This window comes from Electrophorus electricus, chromosome 7 (assembly GCF_041902795.1).
Source record: "Electrophorus electricus isolate QZ-2024a chromosome 7, ASM4190279v1, whole genome shotgun sequence".
Taxonomy (NCBI): Eukaryota; Metazoa; Chordata; class Actinopteri; order Gymnotiformes; family Gymnotidae; genus Electrophorus; species Electrophorus electricus.
The window spans coordinates 10082967-10106892 of NC_137503.1; the positions used below are offsets into that span (position 1 = coordinate 10082967).

The 23926-nt window shown below is 41.4% G+C and overlaps 3 protein-coding genes across 8 annotated transcripts; all 3 read left to right on the forward strand.

Annotated features, from left to right (window-relative positions):
- Positions 1-1645: 1645 nt before the first annotated feature.
- zgc:123305 lies at positions 1646-14967 on the forward strand. Of its 6 annotated transcripts, XM_081717869.1 has the most exons (22): positions 1677-1770; positions 2279-2329; positions 6641-6841; positions 6976-7071; positions 7172-7413; positions 7704-7811; positions 8001-8109; positions 8201-9008; positions 9145-9238; positions 9472-9683; positions 9806-9899; positions 10037-10106; positions 10275-10367; positions 10607-10680; positions 11013-11184; positions 11350-11498; positions 11614-11700; positions 11928-12080; positions 12203-12317; positions 12460-12563; positions 12686-14283; positions 14830-14967. In XM_081717869.1, the coding sequence occupies exons 3-21, from the start codon at positions 6650-6652 to the stop codon at positions 12825-12827; spliced, it is 3114 nt and encodes a 1037-aa protein (XP_081573995.1). In that variant the 5' UTR covers positions 1677-1770; positions 2279-2329; positions 6641-6649; the 3' UTR covers positions 12828-14283; positions 14830-14967. The 6 variants fall into 6 exon arrangements, with proteins under 6 accessions (XP_081573992.1, XP_081573993.1, XP_081573994.1 ...); XM_081717866.1 differs by lacking the exon at positions 2279-2329 and having other exon boundaries at positions 1646-1770; XM_081717867.1 differs by lacking the exon at positions 2279-2329 and having other exon boundaries at positions 1646-1770; positions 11046-11184.
- A 23-nt stretch (positions 14968-14990) lies between these two features.
- trim107 (tripartite motif containing 107) lies at positions 14991-16455 on the forward strand. The gene has a single exon (XM_035524094.2). The coding sequence runs from the start codon at positions 14991-14993 to the stop codon at positions 16206-16208; it is 1218 nt and encodes a 405-aa protein (XP_035379987.2). The 3' UTR covers positions 16209-16455.
- A 166-nt stretch (positions 16456-16621) lies between these two features.
- Positions 16622-23694, forward strand: tpra1 (transmembrane protein, adipocyte asscociated 1). Its single transcript, XM_026997602.3, has 11 exons — positions 16622-16868; positions 18144-18324; positions 18749-18881; positions 19058-19144; positions 20079-20151; positions 20362-20441; positions 20573-20683; positions 20795-20855; positions 20972-21074; positions 21320-21400; positions 21699-23694. The coding sequence occupies exons 2-11, from the start codon at positions 18158-18160 to the stop codon at positions 21934-21936; spliced, it is 1134 nt and encodes a 377-aa protein (XP_026853403.2). The 5' UTR covers positions 16622-16868; positions 18144-18157; the 3' UTR covers positions 21937-23694.
- Positions 23695-23926: the final 232 nt, after the last annotated feature.

Sequence of the window (23926 nt, forward strand, 5' to 3'; positions counted from 1 at the left end):
CAATGACCAAGTATTCTGAATGTGAATTCTCCCAATCATGATTTTACTGAACCATGTTTCAGTTATTGATCCAGTCCTCTGTTCTCTGTCCTCTGCTCCTACTTGAATACCTTGCTTGTCTTCTGAATGCACTTGTTTCACAATTGTTCCATGTTACGTTTTTTCAACTTTGTAGCTTTTACTGTAGCCAATACATTTGATACTGTGTGTGCTTATTAGGATTGTATTCAGTGAGAATATAGGAATAAGCAGAAAGAGGAGAGCGAGAGAGAGAGAGAGAGAGAGAGAGAGAGAGAGAGAGAGAGAGAGAGAGAGAGAGAGAGAGAAAGAAAGAAAGAAAGGTTTTTCTGTGACAATTTACCTGATGTTTGAATGGGTCACATTTTCTAGTTAGAGGTTTACACACATTAAATAATGTTAGGCCTATCAGATATCACTGAAAAGAGTTTGCTGTAGCCTGTTTAAAGTATTAGAAGAAGAGTGTTTACACAGCGTTTAAACAGTGGCCATGCCAGTAATAGGAAGGTCTGCTATTCCACAATAAGCACAGGACTGGGTGCTCAGCATAGCAGAACGGTATCCTACTCAGTCCCTCATTACATCAAAGAGATCAAAGATGGAGATACCAAAAAAGCCCAGTCTACATCTACAACCTGTGGCCAAATTTGTAAAAATGTTTTTTTAATGATAATAATATAAATATTGTAAAACATTTTTTAGTGAAATTGAACAGTAATTCCACAGGATATGTTGTATATTGCACAAAGGTAGCTATTGTAGAAATAATTATTGCACAGTATCTGTGTTCACTATAAGGATAAGGTGCTTTAGTACAGATCTTAGTACAGTGTGTAGAGTTCAGTGTGTAGAGTTCAGTTCTTTATGGAGTTCAGTTGTTTTTAAAATTTGGTTCTTTCAGTGCCAAGGTCAGTGTGGTGATAGCCTTTGGGTAGAAACTGTTCACTATTCGTGTAGTGCATGCTTTGATGGATCTGTAGTGCTTTCCTGAGGCCAGAGGGGCAAACAGGTGATAGGAAGGGTGAGAAGAGTCTTTTTTGATGCGAGATGCTTTTCACAGGCATTGGGTGCTGTAAAGATCATCCTGATTACTCCACCTTTGTGAAATATGACAGTGACATCTACATCTATTCCATATTTGTGGTTATGTCTCTATCGTTTTGCCAAATGATAAGAAAATGAATATCAGCCAAAAGGTGAGCTATAATTTTCTGGGTTCTGCTCCCTGCATAAGATCCTCTGTTTTTGAATAAAGTATGAGAATTCAGTTAAAACTAATGCAACAGGGCTTGGATTTAGTTAAATGAGCCTGGTGTTTACACAGCATTTAAACAGTGGCTGGAATGGTGATGGGAAGTACTGTTATTCCACAAAAAATACAGGACTGGGTGTTACACATTATTTAGCATATTAGTGTAGATATGCCTTGAAGTAGATAGCTTTAGATTGTCTTATTGTTTTACATAGGCATAAGCATTTTAACTGTATTTCACGTAGTGTAGGGACTATTGACAAATTCACTGTATGTTCTGCACTTTTGTCCAATATAACTTATTCTGATATTAAAATTCTATCGTCAGTTCTTGACTCTTAATGCCCTCCAGTGGCAGTGGTCAATATTGAACAGCACAGCCGTATGAGCGGCTGCGGAGCGGTACTGAAGGCGTGTCGTCATCAACCTTGGATATGTATTGAATGTGGCTTTGCGTCCGGAAGTTTGAGAACTTTATACAAGAACTCGCCGTAGATAAGGTAAGGGTAAGAGCGTCATCAGCTAGCTAGTTTTATATTTAAGTATTTGTACGTGTCGTTTGGGCAAATATAAGCAACAACGTTAACTAGCTAATAAATCTTCCGTATTTCGTCATTCGTATTAAATCATAGTTAGGTAGTTAATTCCCAGTAGCGAAATGCGTTGTGTAGCTTCCAGGCTGCCATTGTTGTTGTTGTTGTTGTTATTATTATTATTATTATTATTATTAGGTGGTGTTATGAGGTCCTGACAACACGTTAGCAGTTTCCTACCTTAACTAACCTAGCCAACTTAACCTTGTTAGCTACCAAACCCTAAAACTCATATCGTTTCGTTTGTGAGTTTGTAAATTTACTTGGCGAACTGTAATGAGCGACGTTCAGTTGTTTTTATTTGACTTATTGGATATACATGCGTATTTTCTCTTATTGAACTTTTCAGATAAATAACGCGTCTAGCTAACTATAGAGTTCGATATCTAGCTAATGGAAATGTATATTTTTCAAGCTTTTAGGCTTCTTCTAGCTAACTAGAAGTTCCAACTTCGAGGCGAACAAGGTGAGCCACAGCATGTGTTTCAGGCTTGAAACGCACTGTAACATCCAGGCTTGAAACGCACTGTAACATCCAGGCTTGAAACGCACTGTAACATCCAGGCTTGAAACGCACTGTAACATCCAGGCTTGAAACGCACTGTAACATCCAGCCTTGAAACGCACTGTAACATCCAGCCTTGAAACGCACTGTAACATCCAGCCTTGAAACGCACTGTAACATTGCTTGTTACTTGCAAATTCTCATTCAGTACTGAACAAGTCAACACGGCAGGCAAGGCAGTCACGGACACCAGGAAAACATTCACTTGTGACAAACTGTTGATTTGTCGCGAGTTTTTACTGTTTTGTACATTTACCTAGATATTTAATAGATGTAGCAACATATACTATGTAGCTAGCAAAATTACATATAAAAACACTTCATAAAGTTGGAAGGAGCCACTGTATTGCATAAAGCTATCTAGATAAGACGTTAAAGAACCAAGAAGCACAGCTAGCTAGCTAGCTAGCCCATTTAATATTTATAGTGTTATGAAGTCTCATCTCATGTTGATAGGAATGTTAAATATCATCTCCGATGTTCCCAGAATTTCTGACCTGGAAAAATGCCTTTCAATTTTTCTGTTTGTACAGGATGTCTAAAAATAATAGGAACAGGTAGCCTGCTTCAGATTTTAATCGAGCCACAGTGACTCTCCAGTGGACATTCACTAAATATGTAGGAACTGAACTGTTAGAAAACAAAGGCACTTTGGGGGAAAATAAGCAATTTAAATACCTGCAATGAATCTTTAATATAAATTTTAATATAAATCTTAATATATTTACATTTACGGCATTTAGCAGACGCTCTTATCCAGAGCGACTTACAAAAGTGCTTTGTCATTTACACATAGAATATATACTAGTACAGTACAGTAGGTTAGAATCAAACATACCAATGAACTAGAATACTGTAGAATACAGCGATGAATGCTGATAACTAGAAGTACAAAATACATAAGGTCTATCTTAAACAATGATAAGTGCTATAGACAATAAGTGCTAGAGTTTGTTAAACAACATAAGCTATACCCTACAATAAGTATTAATTTAGTCAGTCAATATGGCTGTAACCTACACACTCTGTTATACAGTTAAACCATGTAACTCATTTAGATCCACAGTAGTTATTAGACAATATATAATTGTCTACATGCAATCTATACAACCTGTATCTGTTTTTATGAGTTTCTGATGCTTAATATAATAATTAAACAAGAGTATGAAGTCACTATATTTGTCAAAACAACTGAAAAAGGTTTACAATATATCTTCAGCATCTAAGTGACAAGTTTAGAAGCCAATAATACACACTGATTACATGAACTATTTAATGAAGAATCATTAATAATCATTAGGCTAAGACATTATGAATTTGGTGTAAACTCAGTACACTGCATACACTGTGTTTCATCATCTTAGCCCGTCCTTTCCTCTGGTGTAAGTGAGATGTCCCAGCTGGCATTTAACAGCTGACCTAGTGGGCCTTAGGGCTTTGTATCAGAGCCAAACTGCTGGTGTTTGCAAATGCTTTCAATACACCGTCAGTAAACAAGAAACACCGTATGTTTCTTGTTTACTGTCGGTTTACTGAAAGCATTTGCAAATGAGCAGTTTTACCATGCTGTGGTCTGATGCACTACATTAACCATCATCGACTGTCTCATCATCCCATTGCCCATCTGTCACTGTCTCTCAGCACTGAAGTCACAGTCTTATTCTGCTTTTCACCTTTATTTGACAAAATGCCTACAGTCTGTACTCTATTATACACCTCTGGTCTCTGTCCATTTTCACACCCTCACATATTGCACACACTCAATCACCTCACATGTACACAGGTCAGGTCACAGCTTGTTAGTGAATCAGCACAGAAACAGGAGTGAAAAGAATGGCTGAGTCTGACACAAACTGCTGACCTGTCACGTGCAGCAGGTGTGTGTGTGTGTGTGTGTGTGTGTGTGTGTGTGTGTGTGTGTGTGTGTGTTTGTGTGTATGTGTGTGTGTGTGTGTGTGTGTGTGTGTGTGTGTGTGTGTGTGTGTGTGTGTGTGTGTGTGTGTGTGTGTGTGTGTGTGTGTGTGTGTGTGTGTGTGTGTTTGTGTGTGTGTGTGTGTGTGTGTGTTTGTGTGTGTGTGTGTGTGTGTGTGTGTGTGTGTGTGTGTGTGTGTGTGTGTTTGTGTGTGTGTGTGTGTGTTTGTGTGTGTGTGTTTGTGTGTGTGTGTGTGTGTGTGTGTTTGTGTGTGTGTGTGTGTGTGTGTTTGTGTGTGTGTGTGTGTGTTTGTGTGTGTGTGTGTGTTTGTGTGTGTGTGTGTGTGTGTGTGTGTGTGTGTGTGTGTGTTTGTGTGTCTAGAGGCTGTATTTTGCATTTTGTCTTTGTGTTTTTATGAGGGAAAAAGAAAACGAGAGGGTGAGAGAGAGACTAGTGTGTATGTGTTTTGGAGTGGTTAATGAGAGAGAGAATATACTGGGTCTCTCTCATAGTGTTATCAGCAGCATTACTTTGTTGTCCATTCCACATAGACATAGACACTAGCACTGACAAACTAACTCAGTAAAACCACAGAAAGAGAACTGAAACGAGAGAAATTAGTCCTGTAGTTGTACTGGCTCACCCTAACATGGCGACTCCATACGCTATGAAATCTGGATGGTAGTCTTGGGAGATAGCTGCATTCAAAGAGTCCTGGGAAAGTGTCTCAGGTTTTGGGATGGAGATGGTTTTGGATCCTGACTAACGACAGGAGCGGGGCAGCTCTAACCCAAACTCTGGGTAAGAGGTCATACTTCCTCCCTGTCATTACTGGCTGATTTAGAAAGAGCCTTAAAATGCTTTTATTGTTAACTCAGTAGACTGTTGCCCAGCCTGTTTATGTTTTGGGTGTTTGGTTCATTATTTTAAATTAGTTGATTCAAACTAATTGAATAAAATCTGACTAACTGTAGATGAGTAAATCTACCTAGTTAAAACCTAAGAAAATAGCTGTAGCCAAGCTCTTTAAAGCTCATTTCTGAGGTAGTGTGCCATAGAAGCAGTCCTGCAGTTTATTAATACAAAATCTGGGATTAGGGCTGACAGCTAAGACTATGTTCGAACCATTTGGATGATTCCCTTGGTCTTTACCTGTGTACATTTTACGAGAGAGTGTGTGCAACATAGAGCTGTAAGATGATAACACATGATGATGAGGTAAGTTCCTTTTCACCTGTGAGGTCAGAGTTTGAGTGCACCTATCTTTGATGTTCATGTTGGGTCTTGTTCCTGAAGTCACACCTGCTAATTAAACACAAAACAGTCAGATCAAGTCGGAGCACTCATGAAGTTTTTCACGCATTAAGATTTCATGGAGGATTAGCCTATTACAATCTACTGATGCACTAAACATGTAATTAGCAAGGCTAGTCTCCTACAGTCTAGCTCTAGGCCTTGTTTCCTTATTAAGCTGCAGACACGTAGTAAAAGAAATGTTAACACTTAGTACCATGTCTGCATTTATAGTAGGGCTGTAGCTATCTCCAAAATTTGACAGTCAAATTGTATCTTGTTCTATATGAAGATTCAACTATTAGTTTTTCCTATGGAACGTTGGGCAATCAGAAAATCCATTGCCATGAGTTCCAGTGATGATTTCGATCATATTAACACAGTCAAATGCAACACCGTCATAAAAACATATTTTTGAGCATTTAAGACTGATAATAAAAAGGCTGGATATGCTATAAGATTTGAATTGCAGCCTGTTCGAATTGCTGTCAATTTTCAGGGGACAGCGCTATTTTTTTTTTTCAGTGAAAAGCTGGAATCATTTTTGTGTTGGCTACATGACTTTAGACACTACCATGAATCACCCATGCAGTTAGTGCAGTTACTTTTTGTGTGTCTGTGGAACACTGCATGTGCCCAAGTTAATGTGCAAATGTCTGCATACTTGACACCATAAGGTCATTAAAATAGTTATGGTTAAAAGAGGCTATTAAGTCACTATTTTGTTTGCTAGAACAGTTGACTCAGCAAAATAAACATTTGCTACGCCTTGAATATTGAGTATTATTGTTTTAAGTATTAGTGCAGCCTGTATTTTCTTTGTTTCTTTGTCATGTTTTGTGTTGGTGCTGTGAGCGTAAATGCTTTTGGAAGGGCAGTTAAGTCGTCTTGATCATATATCCATTCCCTCTATACTCTTTAATCATTAAAATTAAATCTAGTAACTTAAAGTTTATATTACCAACTCTGTCTGTTTCTTTTTTTCTCTGTTTTGTTGTCTCTCTCAGTCCCAGACCATGAACTACGTGGGTCAGTTAGCAGAGACAGTCTTTGTAACGGTCAAGGAGCTTTATCGTGGCCTGAACCCCGCCACACTCACTGGGGGCATTGACATCATCGTTGTGCGGCAGCCAGACGGCAGTCTCCAGTGCTCTCCTTTCCATGTGCGCTTTGGGAAACTAGGAGTATTGCGCTCCAAGGAGAAAGTGGTAAGACGCGGGCTGTGGCGGCTCAGGAATATGGAATATCCATCTAAGGAACAGGGGCCTTTGAACTGACTAGAAGGTTGGGTTACGGTCTGGTGTGTTTCATCCTTTGATGTCTACTACCATTGTATTTTCAGGTGGATATTGAGATCAATGGCAAGCCTGTTGACCTGCACATGAAGCTTGGGGATAATGGAGAGGCATTCTTTGTGGAAGAGAGTGAAAACTTGGAGGTATTATCACTGTCAGTGTGCTATAAGGCGGTAAAATGGTCTTCAAAAGCTGTCAGGAGGCTGTAATATATTAGAAATATTATTACTTTCTCTTTCTCAGGCTGGGCTGCCAGCTCACCTCTGCACCTCCCCTATCCCCATCGAGGTTCCACAGTTTTCCGAGGTGACGGAGTCTCCCTCCAGCACCACCTCGTCTTCCTCCACCCGGAGGAAAAAGCGAAGACGTAAGCGTGCCCGCTGCGATGCGCACCCCCGGGAAGATTGTAGCTCGTCCTCGGAGGAGAGGGAGACCCCGGAGCAGGAGCTCAATAAAGAGGAACCTGTGTCACCCATGATGGCGAGGTCCGTGTCTGTATTCAGCTTGTAAGAAGAATTATGTTGAAGCTGCTGTCATTCGGTGTTCGGTTTTAAAAAGCCAGTTTTGCTGATCAAATTAGATCTCACATCAACAGCAAATCAAATTCTGTCAATGTTTTATATCCAGTAGTGAAAACATTTATATGTAAATCAGTGGGCACTGCATTCTCTGACATCCAGGATATTTTTGTCTTTTGAATATCGGGTATATGTGTATTGTGAATGACATTAGTATGCTTGGGGTTTTTATTTTTGTTCTTAATGTGTTTCCACAGTAAGTCTGTGTACTACTCTCTTTCTGAGGAGCCAAGCGAGGATCTGACTGGAACTCAGACCAAAGACCTGCACCCCCACTCTGATGGAGAGTGCTCTCCTACTGAGAGGTAACACTCATTATCAAAGAATCTATGTTCCAGTAAAAATACCATAACACTTTACATTCCTTATTGTAATCCTGTCTCTTCTCCTAATGCAATAAATGTAACATTGTTGATGCAATAATTGCTCATTTTCCCTTCTTCTCTTTGTCCTTCAACTCTCTGCCTCTTCTCTACCTCTCTCCCACTCCACAGTGTTTTCTATAGTCGTTCTTCATCCCCTAAGAGCGACTCTGAGTTGTTGGTGAAGCCTCAGGAAACATCAGGGCCTCAAATGCAGTGGAACTGGGGTGGTTTTCCCAAGGTGTTGTACTACACCTCGGTGCAACCTTAAAGTGGCCATTATGCACTTGAGAATCAAAGTCTAATTGATGAGATGTGTGTCTGACCCTCAGGTGTGCCAGACAGAACGAACCGGAGACCTGCCCCGTGTTCCCTCCTTCCTCTTCCTCCCCTCTGACCACTCGCACTCAGTCCCCTCTGACCAATCCCACTTCCGCATCATCCAACGTCAGGCCTCAATAGACATGGAGTCCTCCACCCCCCTGGAAATGGTAACTGTGGTGAGACCGGAACCTCGGACATTTGTAACGGAGCCTCGTCTCTCAGATAACTTGCCCAGAGTTTCGCATTCCACCCCAAATGGTACACCAGAGGCTTCCCGACCCAAGCAGCGTGCCTCCCCACTCAGGCTGGACCAGGTGGAGCCTGGAGCCACGGACGACCTTCGGCACGTCTCAGGACCTCAGGGTCTAAATGGTCTGATCGATTGCACAGTTAACACAATTAGCACATGTAGCACAGACGGTAGTGCTAGAATTGCTAATCCACTTAACTCTGCTAATGGCAACATTGCTCCTGCCGTTAGTGTGATCACTGTTGTCTCAGATTCGCCTGACCACCAGAGGAACCAGACTGACGCTGTAGGCACGGGTCGGCCAGAAACATTAGCTACCTCAGTGGACTTAATCGGCAAGACAACTCCACAGAGTGCGGCAGGAAAGGCAGCTTTGACAGAGAAAGACAGTGGCATTGAAGCTTTCAGTGAAGGACTTGCTGAGGTGGAGGAATGGGCAGACACACACACCCAACAGGACAATAAGGATGCGGAGACACAACCCATGAAAGTCATGCAATTAGTGGAGTCGCCGGGCTCTTCCCAGTCCCCGTCTAAGGCAGCAGAACTCCAGGAAAGGAAAAAGGGTGGGCCTTGGTGCCATTTCATCCACACGGAGAAATTCAGCATTGTTCTGATTTAATTTAGTTGAACTTAAAACCATCACTTTTCTTAAATGTAGATGAAGTTTCCTATTTCGCTTATTTTTAATTCTGTGCACAGGCAAGCGCAGTCAGCATTTAGGGCCAGCAGACATCTATCTGGATGACTTGTCCAGTCTCAACCCTGAAGCGGTTGCATTATATTTCCCAAGAAGGTGAGGTTTTAAATTCCCCTGCATATGTCCATGCGGCTTGGCCTACAGCACACATGCTGCACTGTGCTATTCTGTAGTAAAGGCACGTGCAGAATCTTTGCATGTATGCATCAAAACTTGTTTTTTTTCTGGGTAGTCCAACTAAGAAAATACGGTAATAACCAGCCTGACCATAACTAGTCCTCCCTTTCTTCAGTCCAGTCCAGCTCTGCCCTGTTTGTTTCTTTGTTCAGTGACGGTGAATCAGCTGTTCAGTCTGGCGCTGAGCTCAGTTCCATCCAACTGCCCAGGACCTCCCCACAATCTAGCCAGATGTCTCCTCAGCCTCTGAGCACAGGAAACGTGGACAGTGGCACAGAGTACCTGTCTGACTCAACCACTGACACGCTGGACATCTCCTTGTCCCTCTGCGGGACCAAGGACCACACAAGGCAGATCAACAAAGGTAGAGAAAGGGTGCATGATGGGAGAGGAGACGGAAGGAGAGGTCAGCTGTGTCCCAGGTGTAGCTTAGAGCCAGTAATATAAGCATGGACATTTGGGATTTCCTTGTGCCCTTTGTTGCAGAGAAATTTATGGAGCATATTGTGAAGTATCAAGACCTTGTGAACAATCCTGGAATTATTGATGATCCAAACCTTGTCATCTGCATCAATTCAAAGTTAGTGAAATTTTTCCAGTTTTCCAAAACATAAAAGCAGTAGATGTTTTTCAAGAGTATGGGATTTTTAGTTCTATTTGCACAAGAGCATATTCTCCCTGGTAATTAGTGATTGATTTCTGCTGCTCACCTTTTAGTTATTACAACTGGGCAGTTGCTGCTCCAATGATTCTGTCAATGCAAGCTTTCCAGAAGAATTTGCCAAAGGTACACCTCTGATATACTTTATATAGGCTTATGCCATCATTCATGGACTTAGGAGCTGGATGGGAGAATGACCCTGGAGCATGATTCAGTATATGAATAAAAAAATGTTTTTGGGGTTTTTTTTGGGTTTGTTTTTTTTGTCTTAAAAAAATGTTTCTCTTTACTCAGAGTACAGTTGAGCAGCTGGTGACGGTGAAGATGCCTAAGAAGTCTGCCCGCTGGTGGTTTTCCTGGAGAAGGAAAGACATGGACAATAACCAGGTGCAGTTGTAAAAGGAAGAAGTCAGCACTAATGAATGAGTCTTGATTGTAGATGACAGTGTCTTGCACAACACTAGGGAGTGGCATAATGGCATCAATACTGCTGCAGTTCTGTTTCTTAATTCTCCATCACCACAACATTGAGAAGTACAGTCATGAGTCACATCAGTTGTCTCCTATCTCCTTTCTGTCTCACTCTTATTCTTTCTTTATTTCTTCTCTTTATAATTTTTTCTTAGCCAAGTTCTAAACCTGGCTCAGATGAAAATCACCTTGAGGCCTCTTCTTCCCCTCCTGTATCTCCCTCACTAAAGTAAGACCGATGTTTGTGCTTTTGGCACATTGCATTTACACCTATGGCATTTAGCTGACAGTTTTATCCAAAGCGACTTACAGTTAGGACTGCGCACACTTGGGCAGCAGTGGGGCATAAACTGGCAACCTTCTGATTACTAGTCAAGTACCTTAACCACTGAGCTACCACTACCGTTGACCTTTAACCTGTTGTCTTTTTCCTCATTGAAATATCATGAAATGATTATTACACTTGCTCCTATATCAAGAGTCTCCCGTAGCTATTGGATTTTAGATGCAGATCTCTTAACACCCATATTGTCTTTAAAAGGGTCCCATTTGTTTTCTTAGTGAAAATAGAAGCCAACATTCCTGTGTGTGTAGGGATTACTCTAGCCAGCTGTCCAGTGATGATGATGTAACTGACTCCAAGAAACAGAAGAGTGGAGCTGAAGCCATGAGCACCTCACAATGCATGAGCCAGGTGTACCGCAAATCCCTGCGCCTCACCTCCCAGCAAATAGTAAGAGCTCCACTATCCTGCTTTTGCTGTTTCAACTGTGTAGAGGCCCCATTGTCTTGTTATTTATTCATCTATCCTTATTACAGATTTCCCACTTTTCTTTAAATGTATTTTATTTTAATACATACATTCATCTGTAATGTTGCGTGTGTATGTTTGTGTTAGGAATGTCTTAATTTACGGGAGGGAGCAAATGCAATTGTGTTCAGTGTGACCACTCAGTACCAGGGAACCTGTCGCTGTGAAGCAGCCATCTATCTATGGAACTGGAATGATAAAGTCATAATCTCAGATATCGATGGCACCATCACCAAGTGCGTATATTCGTGTGTGTGTGTGTGTGTGTGTGTGTGTGTGTGTGTGTGTGTGTGTGTGTGTGTGTATACACCTCCATGTACAATTAACATTTTTTACATTTTGCAATTCCAGGTCAGATGCACTAGGTCATATTCTGCCACAGTTGGGGAAAGACTGGACCCACCAAGGCATCGCCAAGCTTTACCACAGAATACACCAGTAAGAGATACGCATGCTAGCAAACCTCTCTGCAGAAGCTCAGCCCTTCTCACTGCTCCCAAATCACCTGCAGCACATGCCAGTACTGCTTACCGAGAGCCGCATGCATATGCATTTCAAACACAACAGTCGGGGCATGGTAGCGTGGTGCTGGCACCACGAGCGAAACGATATCGGCAGTACTGATTGTGTGATCTGGTGTGTGTGCATGTGCTGCATTTCCCCAGAAATGGCTACAAGTTTCTGTACTGTTCAGCCCGTGCCATAGGCATGGCAGACATCACTAAGGGCTATCTGCAGTGGGTCAATGAAAAAGGCATTGTATTACCCAAAGGGCCTGTACTGCTCGCTCCGAGCAGCTTATTCTCAGCTCTACACAGGTACGTAAACACGCGCTCTGAAGTGGTTTGCCTTTGCTGTGGCATGGTTTTTTTTTTTTAATTGTTTGTTTGTTTACAGAAAAATGTATCTACTCTAACATATTGTTCACCTCTGTTTATAGGGAGGTGATTGAGAAGAAGCCGGAGGTGTTCAAGATCACATGCCTGAACGACATTAGAGAACTCTTCAGTCCGTATCAACAACCGTTCTATGCTGCTTTCGGTAACAGGACCAATGTAAGCATGATTACTAGGTAAAAGGCAACCAGTAGGCCTGCGGTATCTCATAGAGGATAATGGTGTCTGAAGGTTTGGTTTTTATCTCAAAGAGTAACATGTTTCTGTGTGTGTCTTGGCGGTGGGGCTGGTATGGGTGTAGGATGTGTTTGCATATAAGAAAGTAAGAGTACCAGAGACACGTATCTTCACTGTGAATCCGAAAGGAGAGCTCATACAGGAGAAAAGTAAAAGCTACAAGTCCTCGTAAGGAAACGCGAACACGCATGCACGGTCACATTAGAACCAAGAACACGGACAATAAAAAGATTATTATAACATGTATTATAATAGGTGTTAAACTTGTATATTTTGCATGTGTTTCCCAGATACAACCACCTGAGTGAGATGGTGGAACACATCTTTCCTCTGCTCTCTAAAGGCCAGACTACGGCTTTTGATCATCCAGAATTTAGCCACTTCTCCTATTGGCGAGAGCCCCTCTCTCCACTGGATCTCTCCTTACTCTAGACTTCCACAGCTATCTTCGCCTGCTCCCAATTTATGCTTCATACTACTCAGGCTTCTCTCATATTGTCTCACCTTACCATGGATAGAACACTATACAGATGAGTGTATCCTGTGACCCACAGTACGATGGTGCCTTTTATGCAATAGCATACACATGTATACACTACAGGATGTACTAAAATTTAGTGACTGTATCTGTACATAGCCTCAATGAATTCAACTCTTCTTTCTTTGCTAAATATACATGTATGGAAGAAATGTAGAGTAAGCTAATCTAATGGGGGAAAGTGGTATCTCTTGTATTTTAAAATTCACGCATGCACACACAAAAACCACGTCCTTGGGTCTTTGTCTAATCGTGTCAAACCATTTACATTCTTGAAATATGCCTTTGATTGTCAGGGTTTGGATAATATGCCAAACTAGAGTTACAGAGCTGTAACCACAATGCACGTCTCCTCTGAGCGAAATGATGCAGCAGTTTTGTCAGAATAGCTAAAGATGATCGCATGGTGTTTTAAGGTAATTCACTTATGCTACCGTAGTGTGATTTCAGACGAGCGTGTGCAATTAAGTTATCTTACATGTTAATGTTAGTGTCAAAGGTATAAACATTAAATATTGGTGTTATTCAACAGAAATGAGAAAAGAGTTATGTTTCACACGCTGTTTCTGAATAGATAGCAGCGCTTCTCTGTAGGCTTAGTATTTAGGAAGTATTTTATATCGACCCATTTATTCATATCTTACTATTTTATACCTGAGTAATTGCGTTCATACATTTTGACATGATTTACTTGAACGAATCACAAACGCCAGTAAGCACTGAGGAATACTTCTCTTCAGTAGGTAACAGCACAAACTTGAAGTAATTTGCTGTAAAATGTTTTTTGTTGTGGCACTAGTACTGATGCATTTGACCGCTCAAGTTTGATAGAAAAAGATTTTCCACCTCGGGAAACGACGTGAAACCGGGCGATTGTCGTGCCGAACAATGATTACATTCAAAACCTTTTTTTTTTTTTTTGTATGATCGTTTTTTTACTCCTCGTATTTTACTTCATGACTAAAAGCTTGCTTAGTTACAAATATACCGTTTTGCTTGTATATTTGATCTCACATTTAATATTATTTAAATGGAGGGATGTAAGGGTGAACAGCGTAATAACAGACTATGTTCTGCGTAATATGAAATTGGGGGACTCTTATTCTGTTATAATGTTGGTTGTGTTTGTAATAAAAAGGTTAACGTTTTGTTTAAAAAAAAAAAAAATCTTCCCACATGGAACTGGGCGTTTCTTGGTGAAAGACACACGACCGGAGGTCGCGTCACGACGTTAACTGTTAGTAGTATGCTAGCGTATTTATTTTTCCGTAACTGTTAAGCAATGTTCCTTAGGGAGCCACCCTAACCAAATCGCCAATGATCCGCCATGCGGATGTCCAACGTGGACAGGTGTGTAATCTAGCTACTTACCACAGAATGTTAAAGGATTTAATATTAGTTATGTAGACTATTCATAACGACGAAAGAGTCAAATATTTAAGATTGACTAAATGTGATCTTAAGGTTCGTTTTCTACTATGGCTGTAGTCTATTGGTGGCTTTGGTTATTATAGTCTACAGAAAACGAAACTAAGTTTATAATAAACTGATTTTTAAGTATATAGTAATTAAACGTGGCTCTATCGCGGTTTTAGTCTATTTGATAAACTCTTCGTTGCATAGCATAACTGAACCATTAAACAGATTTTTAAAGCCCTGGTTCTATCTTGGGGAGAAAATGTAATCTAACTAATTAACCTAGCTTTAACAAATGTTATACGTTGTGAAATATAGAGGAGAAAAGCTCGACTATTCAGCGAATGTGTCACATAAACTTTAACACGATTAGCTGTGTTATCTTCGACTGCTCTCTGTATTTGTAAATGTAAATGTATTTGTGCAGATGGCAAAACGCATATTTAGCTGGAGACTTACCAGTATTCCACTGTCTTTCAGAGTTCCGAGAGACGTATGCCATGGCTTTAGGTTTTTCTCATAGTGCTTTGAACCTGGAACTCAGCTGTTTCTGTCTGTTTTCCCCCTCCTGAAGCTTAAATTCAGCATCACTGCAGAGTGAAGTACCAGAATACAAAATTCCCACAGAGGAATCTTTAACTATGCAAGCAGCCAGAGGGGCACTCCAGAAAGAAGTGGATATAGAGATGGAGCGCTGTCATGAGCACCGTTCCTCTAGCCAGGAGAAAGATGAATTTAATAGAGTGGGTGACTTAGCAGAAGGGGTATCCACAGGGAACACAGCATTTGATGAGTCAAGCAAGAACAAGTTAAGGTTAACTCCAGTGATGGCACACCTCCAAGAGAAGATTACACTTGTGGATGATCTGCTGGCCAAGGTAAAGGAAAGAGAAGTTGCAGTCACGGCATCACATGCTGCCCTTAGAGCTGAGGTGAAGGCACTACTGGAAGAGATGATGGAGCTTCTGAGGAGCTACAGCACAGCAGGGATGAAACTACTAGAGGCTGAGCTGAAGTCTAGAGCGGAGGCTGAGGAGAGCAGGGTCCAAAAGGTGTTAGATCTCCATAGGCAGCTGAAGAAGGCAGAGCTCCAGGCTAACACCCTGTTGGATGAGCAAGACAAAGTCAGATTCAGTGAAGGGATTCTGGACATTGAGATGCGTGCTGCCAGCCTGATGTTAAATCCTCTGGAAATCGAACAGATTGATGCAGAGGCTGCAAGCACCAACATGGCTGGCATGTATGTGGAAATGGAATGCCACAACTACCAACTCCGTCTCAATCTTGGGGCTGCCCAACGTCGTTTACGAGCTATTCTTAACCCTTCAGAAGTGACCTTTGATGCAGAGACACTGCATCCTAATTTGGTCCTATCTGAAGATCTCAAAACAGTGTCTTTTACTGCTTCCAAACAGCCTTATCCAGCTGGACCGAACCGGTTCACCAGCTTCCTTCAGGCTCTGAGCTCTCAAAGCTTCTCCAAAGGAGAGCACTGTTGGAGTGTGGTGGCTGAAGGCTGCTCCTGGGTGCTAGGGGTGTGCTATAGAGGGCTGCCTTGCTCTGGTAGTGGAAGTGGTCTGGAGAGCAGCACTGGAGCTTGGTGTCTGATGTGGTGTAATAACCTTCTCAGGGCATATGAGGGAGGACAGGACATTCCACTTATGCGCACCACGTCTCTGCGGAAGGTGGAGATCCGTCTGAGCTTCAGCAACAAGAGTGTGGCATTTTACAGCATTAGCTGCATTAATGGAGCCAAAACTCACCTGCATACATTCAGTGTGAGCTTCACAAAGCCTATCTGTTTAGCTGTGAGGATGATGTCTGGTCAGCCTAATGCTCGAATAACGCTGTGTGAGTAACATACTGCTGTTTGTAAAGGTAGTTATTAAGGTTTTGTTAGGCAAACAAAGTATTTGTTATTCTCACATTCTTTGTCAAGTTCCCCCTGGCAATAAAGCAAGCAAGCAACCTCTCTCTCTCTCTCTCTCTCTCTCTCTCTCTCTCTCTCTCTCTCTCTCTCTCTCTCTCTCTCTCTTCTCAATGACTAAATGAAAAATATGCAAATGTGTGTAATTGTTCCATGTAAAAAAATAAAGTTATTTTTCCCCTTTATTTACAAAGTGTAAAAAACTCTTTAAATGTTTTAATTATTGTTGTAGTATTAGTTGTAGTAATAGTAGTAGTAATAATGTTTAGCGTTGTAATGACTTTCTTTCTTTGGAATTTCTGGCGTGTGATGGTGTTACCTTTATTTTGAAACTTCTTAAACTTGTATTCTGAAGCTGTTCTTTAATCACATGCATCGACGATGAATTGAAGCTACAGCGGAGATCCCTCTCGTTACTTTTATGTCATAGCTAACTAGGTTACTTGGCTGTTCTTTGGATCAGTTGTAAACGGCGAAAGACGGTTGATCGAGATCAATAGAGCTAGCTAACTAGCTATGTTGTTTACTTACTGCTTTACTGACTGTATTACGGAACACGTCTGCTCTTGATTTGACATAACTCCAAGTAAAGGTAAGCAGCTAGTTAGCCAGACAATATTTTATTTATGTTGTTGTTAGCTTAGCTATTAGAGTCCCAGCGAGGAATTTACCTGAATAACCAGCAGGCCATTCACAGATACCGATGACACGCCGTCACAACGTTAGCTTGATAGCTACTGACAATACACAACTGTTGGAAAATAACTTGCTACTGGGATTAATTGTTCAACCCAGCTAGCTAGCTACGTAAACATTGAGCTGCTATTAACAACTCGAAAGTTTGTTAGCAACTGAGCGAGCTAGGTTAGCTAAGTTATGTCCTGTCACACCAACACGTAAGCCGGTTGTGCCCTGTAGCTATGCTAACGTTAGGTTAGCTGGCTAGGACCGCTGTGCAATTATGCAGTTTAAACGTCTTCGCACGCTTTTTTGTTTCGAATAAATCCACATTTATAGTACAGCTTTACCGTTGTATAAACCACATGTATGGTGCAGAAACTTTTTATTGAACGCTAGCTAGCTATGTTGGCCCTGCTGGGCCAAAATAGCTAGATAGCTAACTAGCTGGGCAGCTAATTCGTGTAGTGCGTAATGGAAGGCGTTTGATCTGACAGCGTTAGTTAGCAAACGTAGTCTTAGATGTAAATGTCATGTATGCAGTTACAGCATGGCTGTTCTCTGAAGGTCTTCATAACTAAGCCACTATTGGCCATTTACTACATCAAGTAGTACTGCTGCGAGTAAACATCTGGATAGCTAGCAAGCTAAACATGTTAGCCAAACAGCTACGATGGCTAGCTATACGTTAGTTACACAAGGAACCCAATAATTTTTATCTTCGTGGACTATGACCTAAAGGCGTCGCAGGCATTTTTTTACTTACGAAATAATTACAAATAGACAATTACAAAAACTAGCTTGATTTGCGGCTAGCTAATTTAGTCTGCTATTCTCGCTAGCTAACGTGAAGTGACTAAGAGTAGGATAATGTTTTTCTGTTTACATTTTAGATTGATAACCTTTAGGTTAACATATCCAGGTAGATGCGTTATTACGGTTGCAAAGCATCAACGACTATTTTATCATCTAACCTGGTAACCAACTTGATTGTATTGCGCTACCGTTTTTCGGGCAACTGCTCCTCTGCGTGTCCGGGCAAACTATTAGATAGCTAGCGTTAATAGCTAATGCACGTTTCTTTCTCGCTCGGAGGTTCGTATTTGTTCTTGTTAGCTCATGAACTGTAGCTTGCAGTTGCATTAATATTGAAGGAGTTGGGGGGTAAATGTGGTGTGTTGTCCTTTAGAATTTGAATGCAGCATGCTGGACACGGTGACATCGGCGGTAAGGTTTGCACAGTACGGCAATGGTACTTCATTTCCAACCGTCGAGAACACGTCAGTCATGCCTACAGGGCCTTCGGAAGCTAACATCACCCAGCCACACAGGTGTCTTCAGATCCTTTACGAGGACATTGGCAAATCCAGGTATGCATGCATATTAGGTCAAATGGGGACCCTTATCTGGCCCAGAGCTCAGGTCTGTGATTGGCATTTGCTCTTCTCGCTTAAAGTAACAAACCGTTGAAGGCAGTGTTTGTGATTTACAATGTTAGCAGTCAGTTCCTCTTTTCTACTCTCTCTTGGTGGCAAGTCCACTTTGCAGTATTTAATTGTAACTGTCTGTTATCTAGGGAAATTCCAACTGTTTATAAAAGTAGCTTTCAGTTTTGAATGTGGTGTGGCAGAGGCTACTTGTCTTGTGACATGGCTGATATGAAATAAGTCTTTTGCTTGTTGTCAGAAAATGGAGATGCATTTTAAACTTTTCTCCTACCCAGCCATGCTGCAATAATACTAAAATGATGCTCTAACAACTGTAACTAATCCCAGTGTCTGGCCCTTGCATTAGGGTGCGTTTCTGGGACCTGATCTTGCTGGTGCCTAATGTGGCCTTCCTCATATTCCTGATATGGAAGCTTCCATCTGCGCGTGCCAAGATCCGTCTCACCTCCAGCCCCATCTTCATTACTTTCTACATCCTGGTGAGCTGCTTCCACTGCCTGCTGCTCCACTCATCTGGGCAAAGTTTTGAATGGCAGGTTTATAGATGGGACAAGCACATACTGCTAAAGTCAACAGCCAAAGCCTTCTTTTGTGTACTGAAGTGTGTGTGTGTGTGTGTGTGTGTGTGTGTGTGCGTGTGTTTCTCCTGGTGAAGGTGTTTGTAGTAGCAGTCGTAGGAATCACGCGTGCTATTGTCTCCATGACTGTGAGCGTGTCAAGTGCTGCCATCATAATAGATAAGGTAAATTCACACCGCATCTCAGATATAATTCAGCAGGTGCTTTCCTCCTCTCCTATGATTGGTTTCCATTTTAGCGGTAGCTTCATCCGTGTAGCTTCAAATTGGTGTTTCATGACATCAGTCCATATCCTTCGTTGAAAATTGTTCATTGTGTTCTAATTGGCAAATCATAAAACAGCTCATATGTTAATTCCTGCTATGCTTGACCTCCACCCTTCTGCAAGGTTTAGCTTGGGACATTATGTAAAGCTTACAACTTTAATATACTTATGGTTTCTTTCTAAAACCCTTGATTGGATCAGGTGTGATACATTAGGGTTAGTCTAATGTAACCTTGTTATATAAAGTAAATATCCAAAGCAGGAGGTTACAGCAGTAAAATATGGCCAGGAGAGCAACAGTCATGCTGCTTTGTGCTTTTTATCTTTTTCTTCCTTCTCCTGGGCAGCTGTGAAGTTTGCAACTATCTAGGTTTTTGTCTTAGTTTTAGAAGTTCTCCTTTTGCAATCAGAAGCTTATTGTTAAGCAGCACCACCTTTCATTAGAAATGTTCTGCATTTCCTCAGAGACAGCAAGCAACAAGCAGAGAGGAAGCTCATTAACATGTCATGGGTGTACCTCATGGCACGGACATTTCATGCTGTAGTTTTACCTAATGTGGAAAACAAAGTGCTGTTGGTGTGTAGCCAGCTTTAGCCTGGGGATCTGTGAGTAACTTGTAAGAACAGCAACAACAAAAAACCCCAAGCTTGAGGGTGGCAGAAGGGAGGACCGATCTCTGAACTGGTAGAGCCACTGTCAAATCGTTTAGCAGCTAAGAGTCTTTTTTCAGAATGGTTCAAAGGGGCAAAGGACAACCGCATCTGGGTGTGGATACTCTCCATGGCTGTTTGTACAGTAATAAATGCTGATAAGGGCTGTGTGATGCTTCCAGGTCCTGTGGGAGATCACGCGCTTCTTCCTGCTCACCATCGAACTCAGCGTCATCATACTGGGACTGGCCTTCGGTAGGCAATCTGGGGAGTTCTGCTAGCTAAATTCGACACTGCTGCATCAAAAGCATTGCATCTTTCCAGTAACTCATGCTCACTTAGCCATGGGGCCTGCATTAAGTAGGCTTTGACCTATTTGAAATGAAAACATGCAGAAAACTGTGGTGTTAAGTGAGATTAATCGCTTAGTCATCTAATACCTTGGGTTATGTTTTGTGGTGTTAGGGCATTTGGAGAGTAAGTCGAGTATCAAACGTGTGTTGGCCATAACTGCAGTGTTAGCACTGGCTTACTCCATTACACAGGTATGGTTCAGGACTTTATAAACAGTTATTTACAGTTATTATAAGTGTATATGTGGTGGTGTGACAAGATGTGCTCTTTTTTTTTTTCTTTTCTTTTTTTTTTCCTTCTTCTTTTCTCCCCCCTGTCACAGGGTACACTAGAGATTCTGTACCCTGATCAGCATCTCTCAGCTGATGATTTCAATATCTATGGTCATGGAGGTCGACACTTCTGGTTGGCCAGCTCCTGCTTCTTTTTTCTGGTAACTTCTTTCTGGATGGAGAGCATGTGTTTTAAGTTAAACTTGATGGTATTTTACCATTTAAAATGGTTTTGCTGAACTAACTAGGGGACTCTCTTGTTTTCCCTATAGGTTTATACTCTTATAGTTGTCCTACCCAAAACCCCGGTCAGAGAAAGAATATCATTACCATGTGAGTGACATCTTAACTGATCATAATTCCCCAGTGCTACCATTATTTTTTAAAGCCCAAAGTCCAAGTTTGAAAGGGTTTGTTGTTAACCTTGCTTTCTCATTCTCTCTCTGCAGCTAAAAGGAGTTTCTATGTATATGCTGCTATCCTGTCTGTGCTGAATATGGTGCAGGGTGTGGGCAGTGCTCTGCTGTGTGCTGGCATCATAGAAGGCTTGTGGTATGACCTCTCTCTCTCTTTGCTTTTTTTGGGGGGCTACAACTGTTATCTACTATGCAAATTCCTTCATATCTTATTCCTGCATTTTTTTTTTTTCCACATTGTAAAACTAACTGTCATAGAGTGCAGTATTATTATTAGATGGAAAACTATTGGTAGATGATCTGTTTTTCACATTATTCAACAATAAATGAGATGTGACTTGGCTTGTAATGGATTCTGACTGTGTGTGTGCTTGTGCACAGTTGTGTTGACGTGACCACATTCCTCTACTTCTCCGTCTTTGCTCCCCTCATCTATGTAACGTTCCTCAAAGGATTCTTTGGGTATGTAGACTTATGAAACACAAAGGCTTGTGCTATCAATTAGCCTTGTGGCATTAGATCAGGTCTTAAAGCACCATAATCTGTGACTTATTGTTTTGGCTTTTGTTTTTTTTTTATTGTACTCAGTCATCAGTGTATTCATTTGTAAACAACATGTAGGCATTTACTGCATTAGAAATGACTGATTATAATATAACAACACCGGATTGAGATCCCTGTCGATCCTCTGCCTCCTCCTCCTCGCTCTCTCCTCTGCCTGTCCCCTCCTCGTCCTCTTTACTTTCTCTGCCGGCGTCAGGTCGGAGCCGAAGATCCTCTTCTCCTACAAATCTCAGATAGATGAGCCGGATGAGCCCGATGTCCACCTGCCCCACACGTCCACAGCCAGCCTGGGTGGGCGCAGGGAGCTAGACCACAGCTCCTACTCCAGCACGCAAATAGACACGTCAGGGGCCTACCTGGACGATGTGGTGTCTGGCCCCTATGGGGCAAGCCACAGCATTGACAGCGACCGCTGGAGGGCCATCAACACCTAAAGGGAACAGAAACAGGGATGGAGGAAAGGAGAAAGGAATGGGTAGAAAAGACTGGCTGCAGATAAACTCGGGATGGGAGCTGGAAGCCCCTCCATCTTTCCCACACTGAACAGCATTCCCATTGAAGACATCAAACAGCTTTTGTGTGAGGGTTTGGTTCATGAAGGCCTTGCATTGCAACTCAGTATTTGGTAGTCCATTTGTACTCAGCTGAGATTGTTTTGGTTCTTTTTAGTTCCCCTTATGAAATAACGCCCTTTTTATGCAAACTCCTGTACAAGTTTATTTATACTATCAGTGTTTTACAAAGGCCTGTGCAGTACTTTGATACTTTGTGGAACAGTACTTACACTATAAACCGGAGTATTATGACCAGAAGAGTAATAGATATGAGTTGGCTTGGTTACAAATGAGCTTAGGCTGACATAGCTGATTTCTGAGCAGTTCTTACTGTAGAACGGGTATTGCAACATTGAGTCTCGCTGTGTGCTGAGTTTCATGTTTTTATGACTTGGAAAAGAGGTTGAATATAGTATGCTGACCTGAGCCTAAGTTTGCCCCCACTGCTTCGACAGACCCTTGTATTTTAATTTATTTTATTGATTATACTACATTTTAGCCCTTTACACCAACCATCAGCATTCCATTCAACAGACAGGGAACAAGCAGATCGCAGCCCATCACTAAAACAGTGGAAAAAGACTCACCTGCTGACTCAAGTATAAAACCAATAATGCAACTAGTGGTTAATGCATTAGCAATCCATTGTGAATTCCTCCTCCAGGTTTTTGGTAGACCATTGTTCTATGCCATTTCTACTCCATACTGAATGACGGGTGTTTTAATGACCAAAAATGTGTGTAGATATCTGTTGAGTATGAGTTTTAAAAGTTTCAGTGTTCCTTGTCATTTTTGTATTTAAAGGTGGAACCATGCACTGAATCATTGCTGAACTATAATAACATGCCCAAGATCTACTTTGTAAAATGAATTTTTATGTGTAAAATGGATACTTGGTGTGAGGGCAATACTACATCGTTTGTGTTCATAGCCATAGGTGTGACTTGCAGGTTTAGAGCACCCACCTGTTTGAGCTGGAGGTCCTGCTACTGTTTTTTTGTGATGTAATGTTACCTTATGGATGCACAGGGCCTGCTTTCATTAAAGTGTTGGAGGGCAAGGTCAAGCAACGATAGCAAATTGGACATTTCAGCACACACTCTCACAACTTAAGATGGTGTTAAAACTACAAAGCTTTTTTGGAAACAGGCCCTGCAATTATGAAAACATCTTTTTAATTTCATATAAACATCCTTAAAAGGTAGATCAGAGTAGTAAAATATTTCATCAATTACATTTGCTAAACAGGATTGTCTCAGTGCACTATAAAAGACTGTTATACAGTATGTAAATGAAAAATGTTTATTTTTCCATGAATGTGCATTGTTATAATAGCCGAAGTAAGTCTTACTGCCGCAGTTGTTACTGCAGTCAAGTGTTGTAGCCTGTTTATTGTCCCAGTGCATGTTGCTCCTCTACGCATCCCACACTGAAACATTTATTTTGGTAGTGACGTTGCTGAAATAACTGTATTTGTGACTTGTGAACATGTGATAAATCATCGATCTGAGACATCGTGTGAGGGAACAAACTGATTTTACGATCGTTATACGTCCTAATGAAGTATGACGATGTTAAGTGCTTAAAGATTCTTTTATTTTTAAGTTTCTCCAGGAGATTAAAAAGCTTATGCAATGAGTTTGAGTTTGGATACTTTTCACTTGGACTACGTTACCCTCTCAATCGTACTGCAAAGCTCGCTCCCAAAAAAACAAACAAACAAAAAAAACTTAATCGTATGCCTCTAACAACAAGTACCGAGCTATTGTACGCTTCATTTTGTTTTACTATAAACAAACGTGATGCTATTTTGCGCAGTGACGGTTTTGAGCGAGGGCATGTTGCTCAACTACATTTCCCAAAAATCCAT

Excerpts from the sequence above, each read along its gene's own strand:
- zgc:123305 (XM_081717866.1), top strand. The coding sequence starts at position 1,714 with ATGTGGCTTTGCGTCCGGAAGTTTGAGAACTTTATACAAGAACTCGCC. Across the intron at positions 7,812-8,000 it reads GAGTGCTCTCCTACTGAGAG|TGTTTTCTATAGTCGTTCTT; the intron begins GTAACACTCATT and ends CCCACTCCACAG. Across the intron at positions 10,107-10,274 it reads TCCAGAAGAATTTGCCAAAG|AGTACAGTTGAGCAGCTGGT; the intron begins GTACACCTCTGA and ends CTCTTTACTCAG.
- trim107 (XM_035524094.2), top strand. The coding sequence starts at position 14,991 with ATGCAAGCAGCCAGAGGGGCACTCCAGAAAGAAGTGGATATAGAGATG.
- tpra1 (XM_026997602.3), top strand. The coding sequence starts at position 18,158 with ATGCTGGACACGGTGACATCGGCGGTAAGGTTTGCACAGTACGGCAAT. Across the intron at positions 20,684-20,794 it reads GCTCCTGCTTCTTTTTTCTG|GTTTATACTCTTATAGTTGT; the intron begins GTAACTTCTTTC and ends TTTTCCCTATAG. Across the intron at positions 21,401-21,698 it reads TTCCTCAAAGGATTCTTTGG|GTCGGAGCCGAAGATCCTCT; the intron begins GTATGTAGACTT and ends TGCCGGCGTCAG.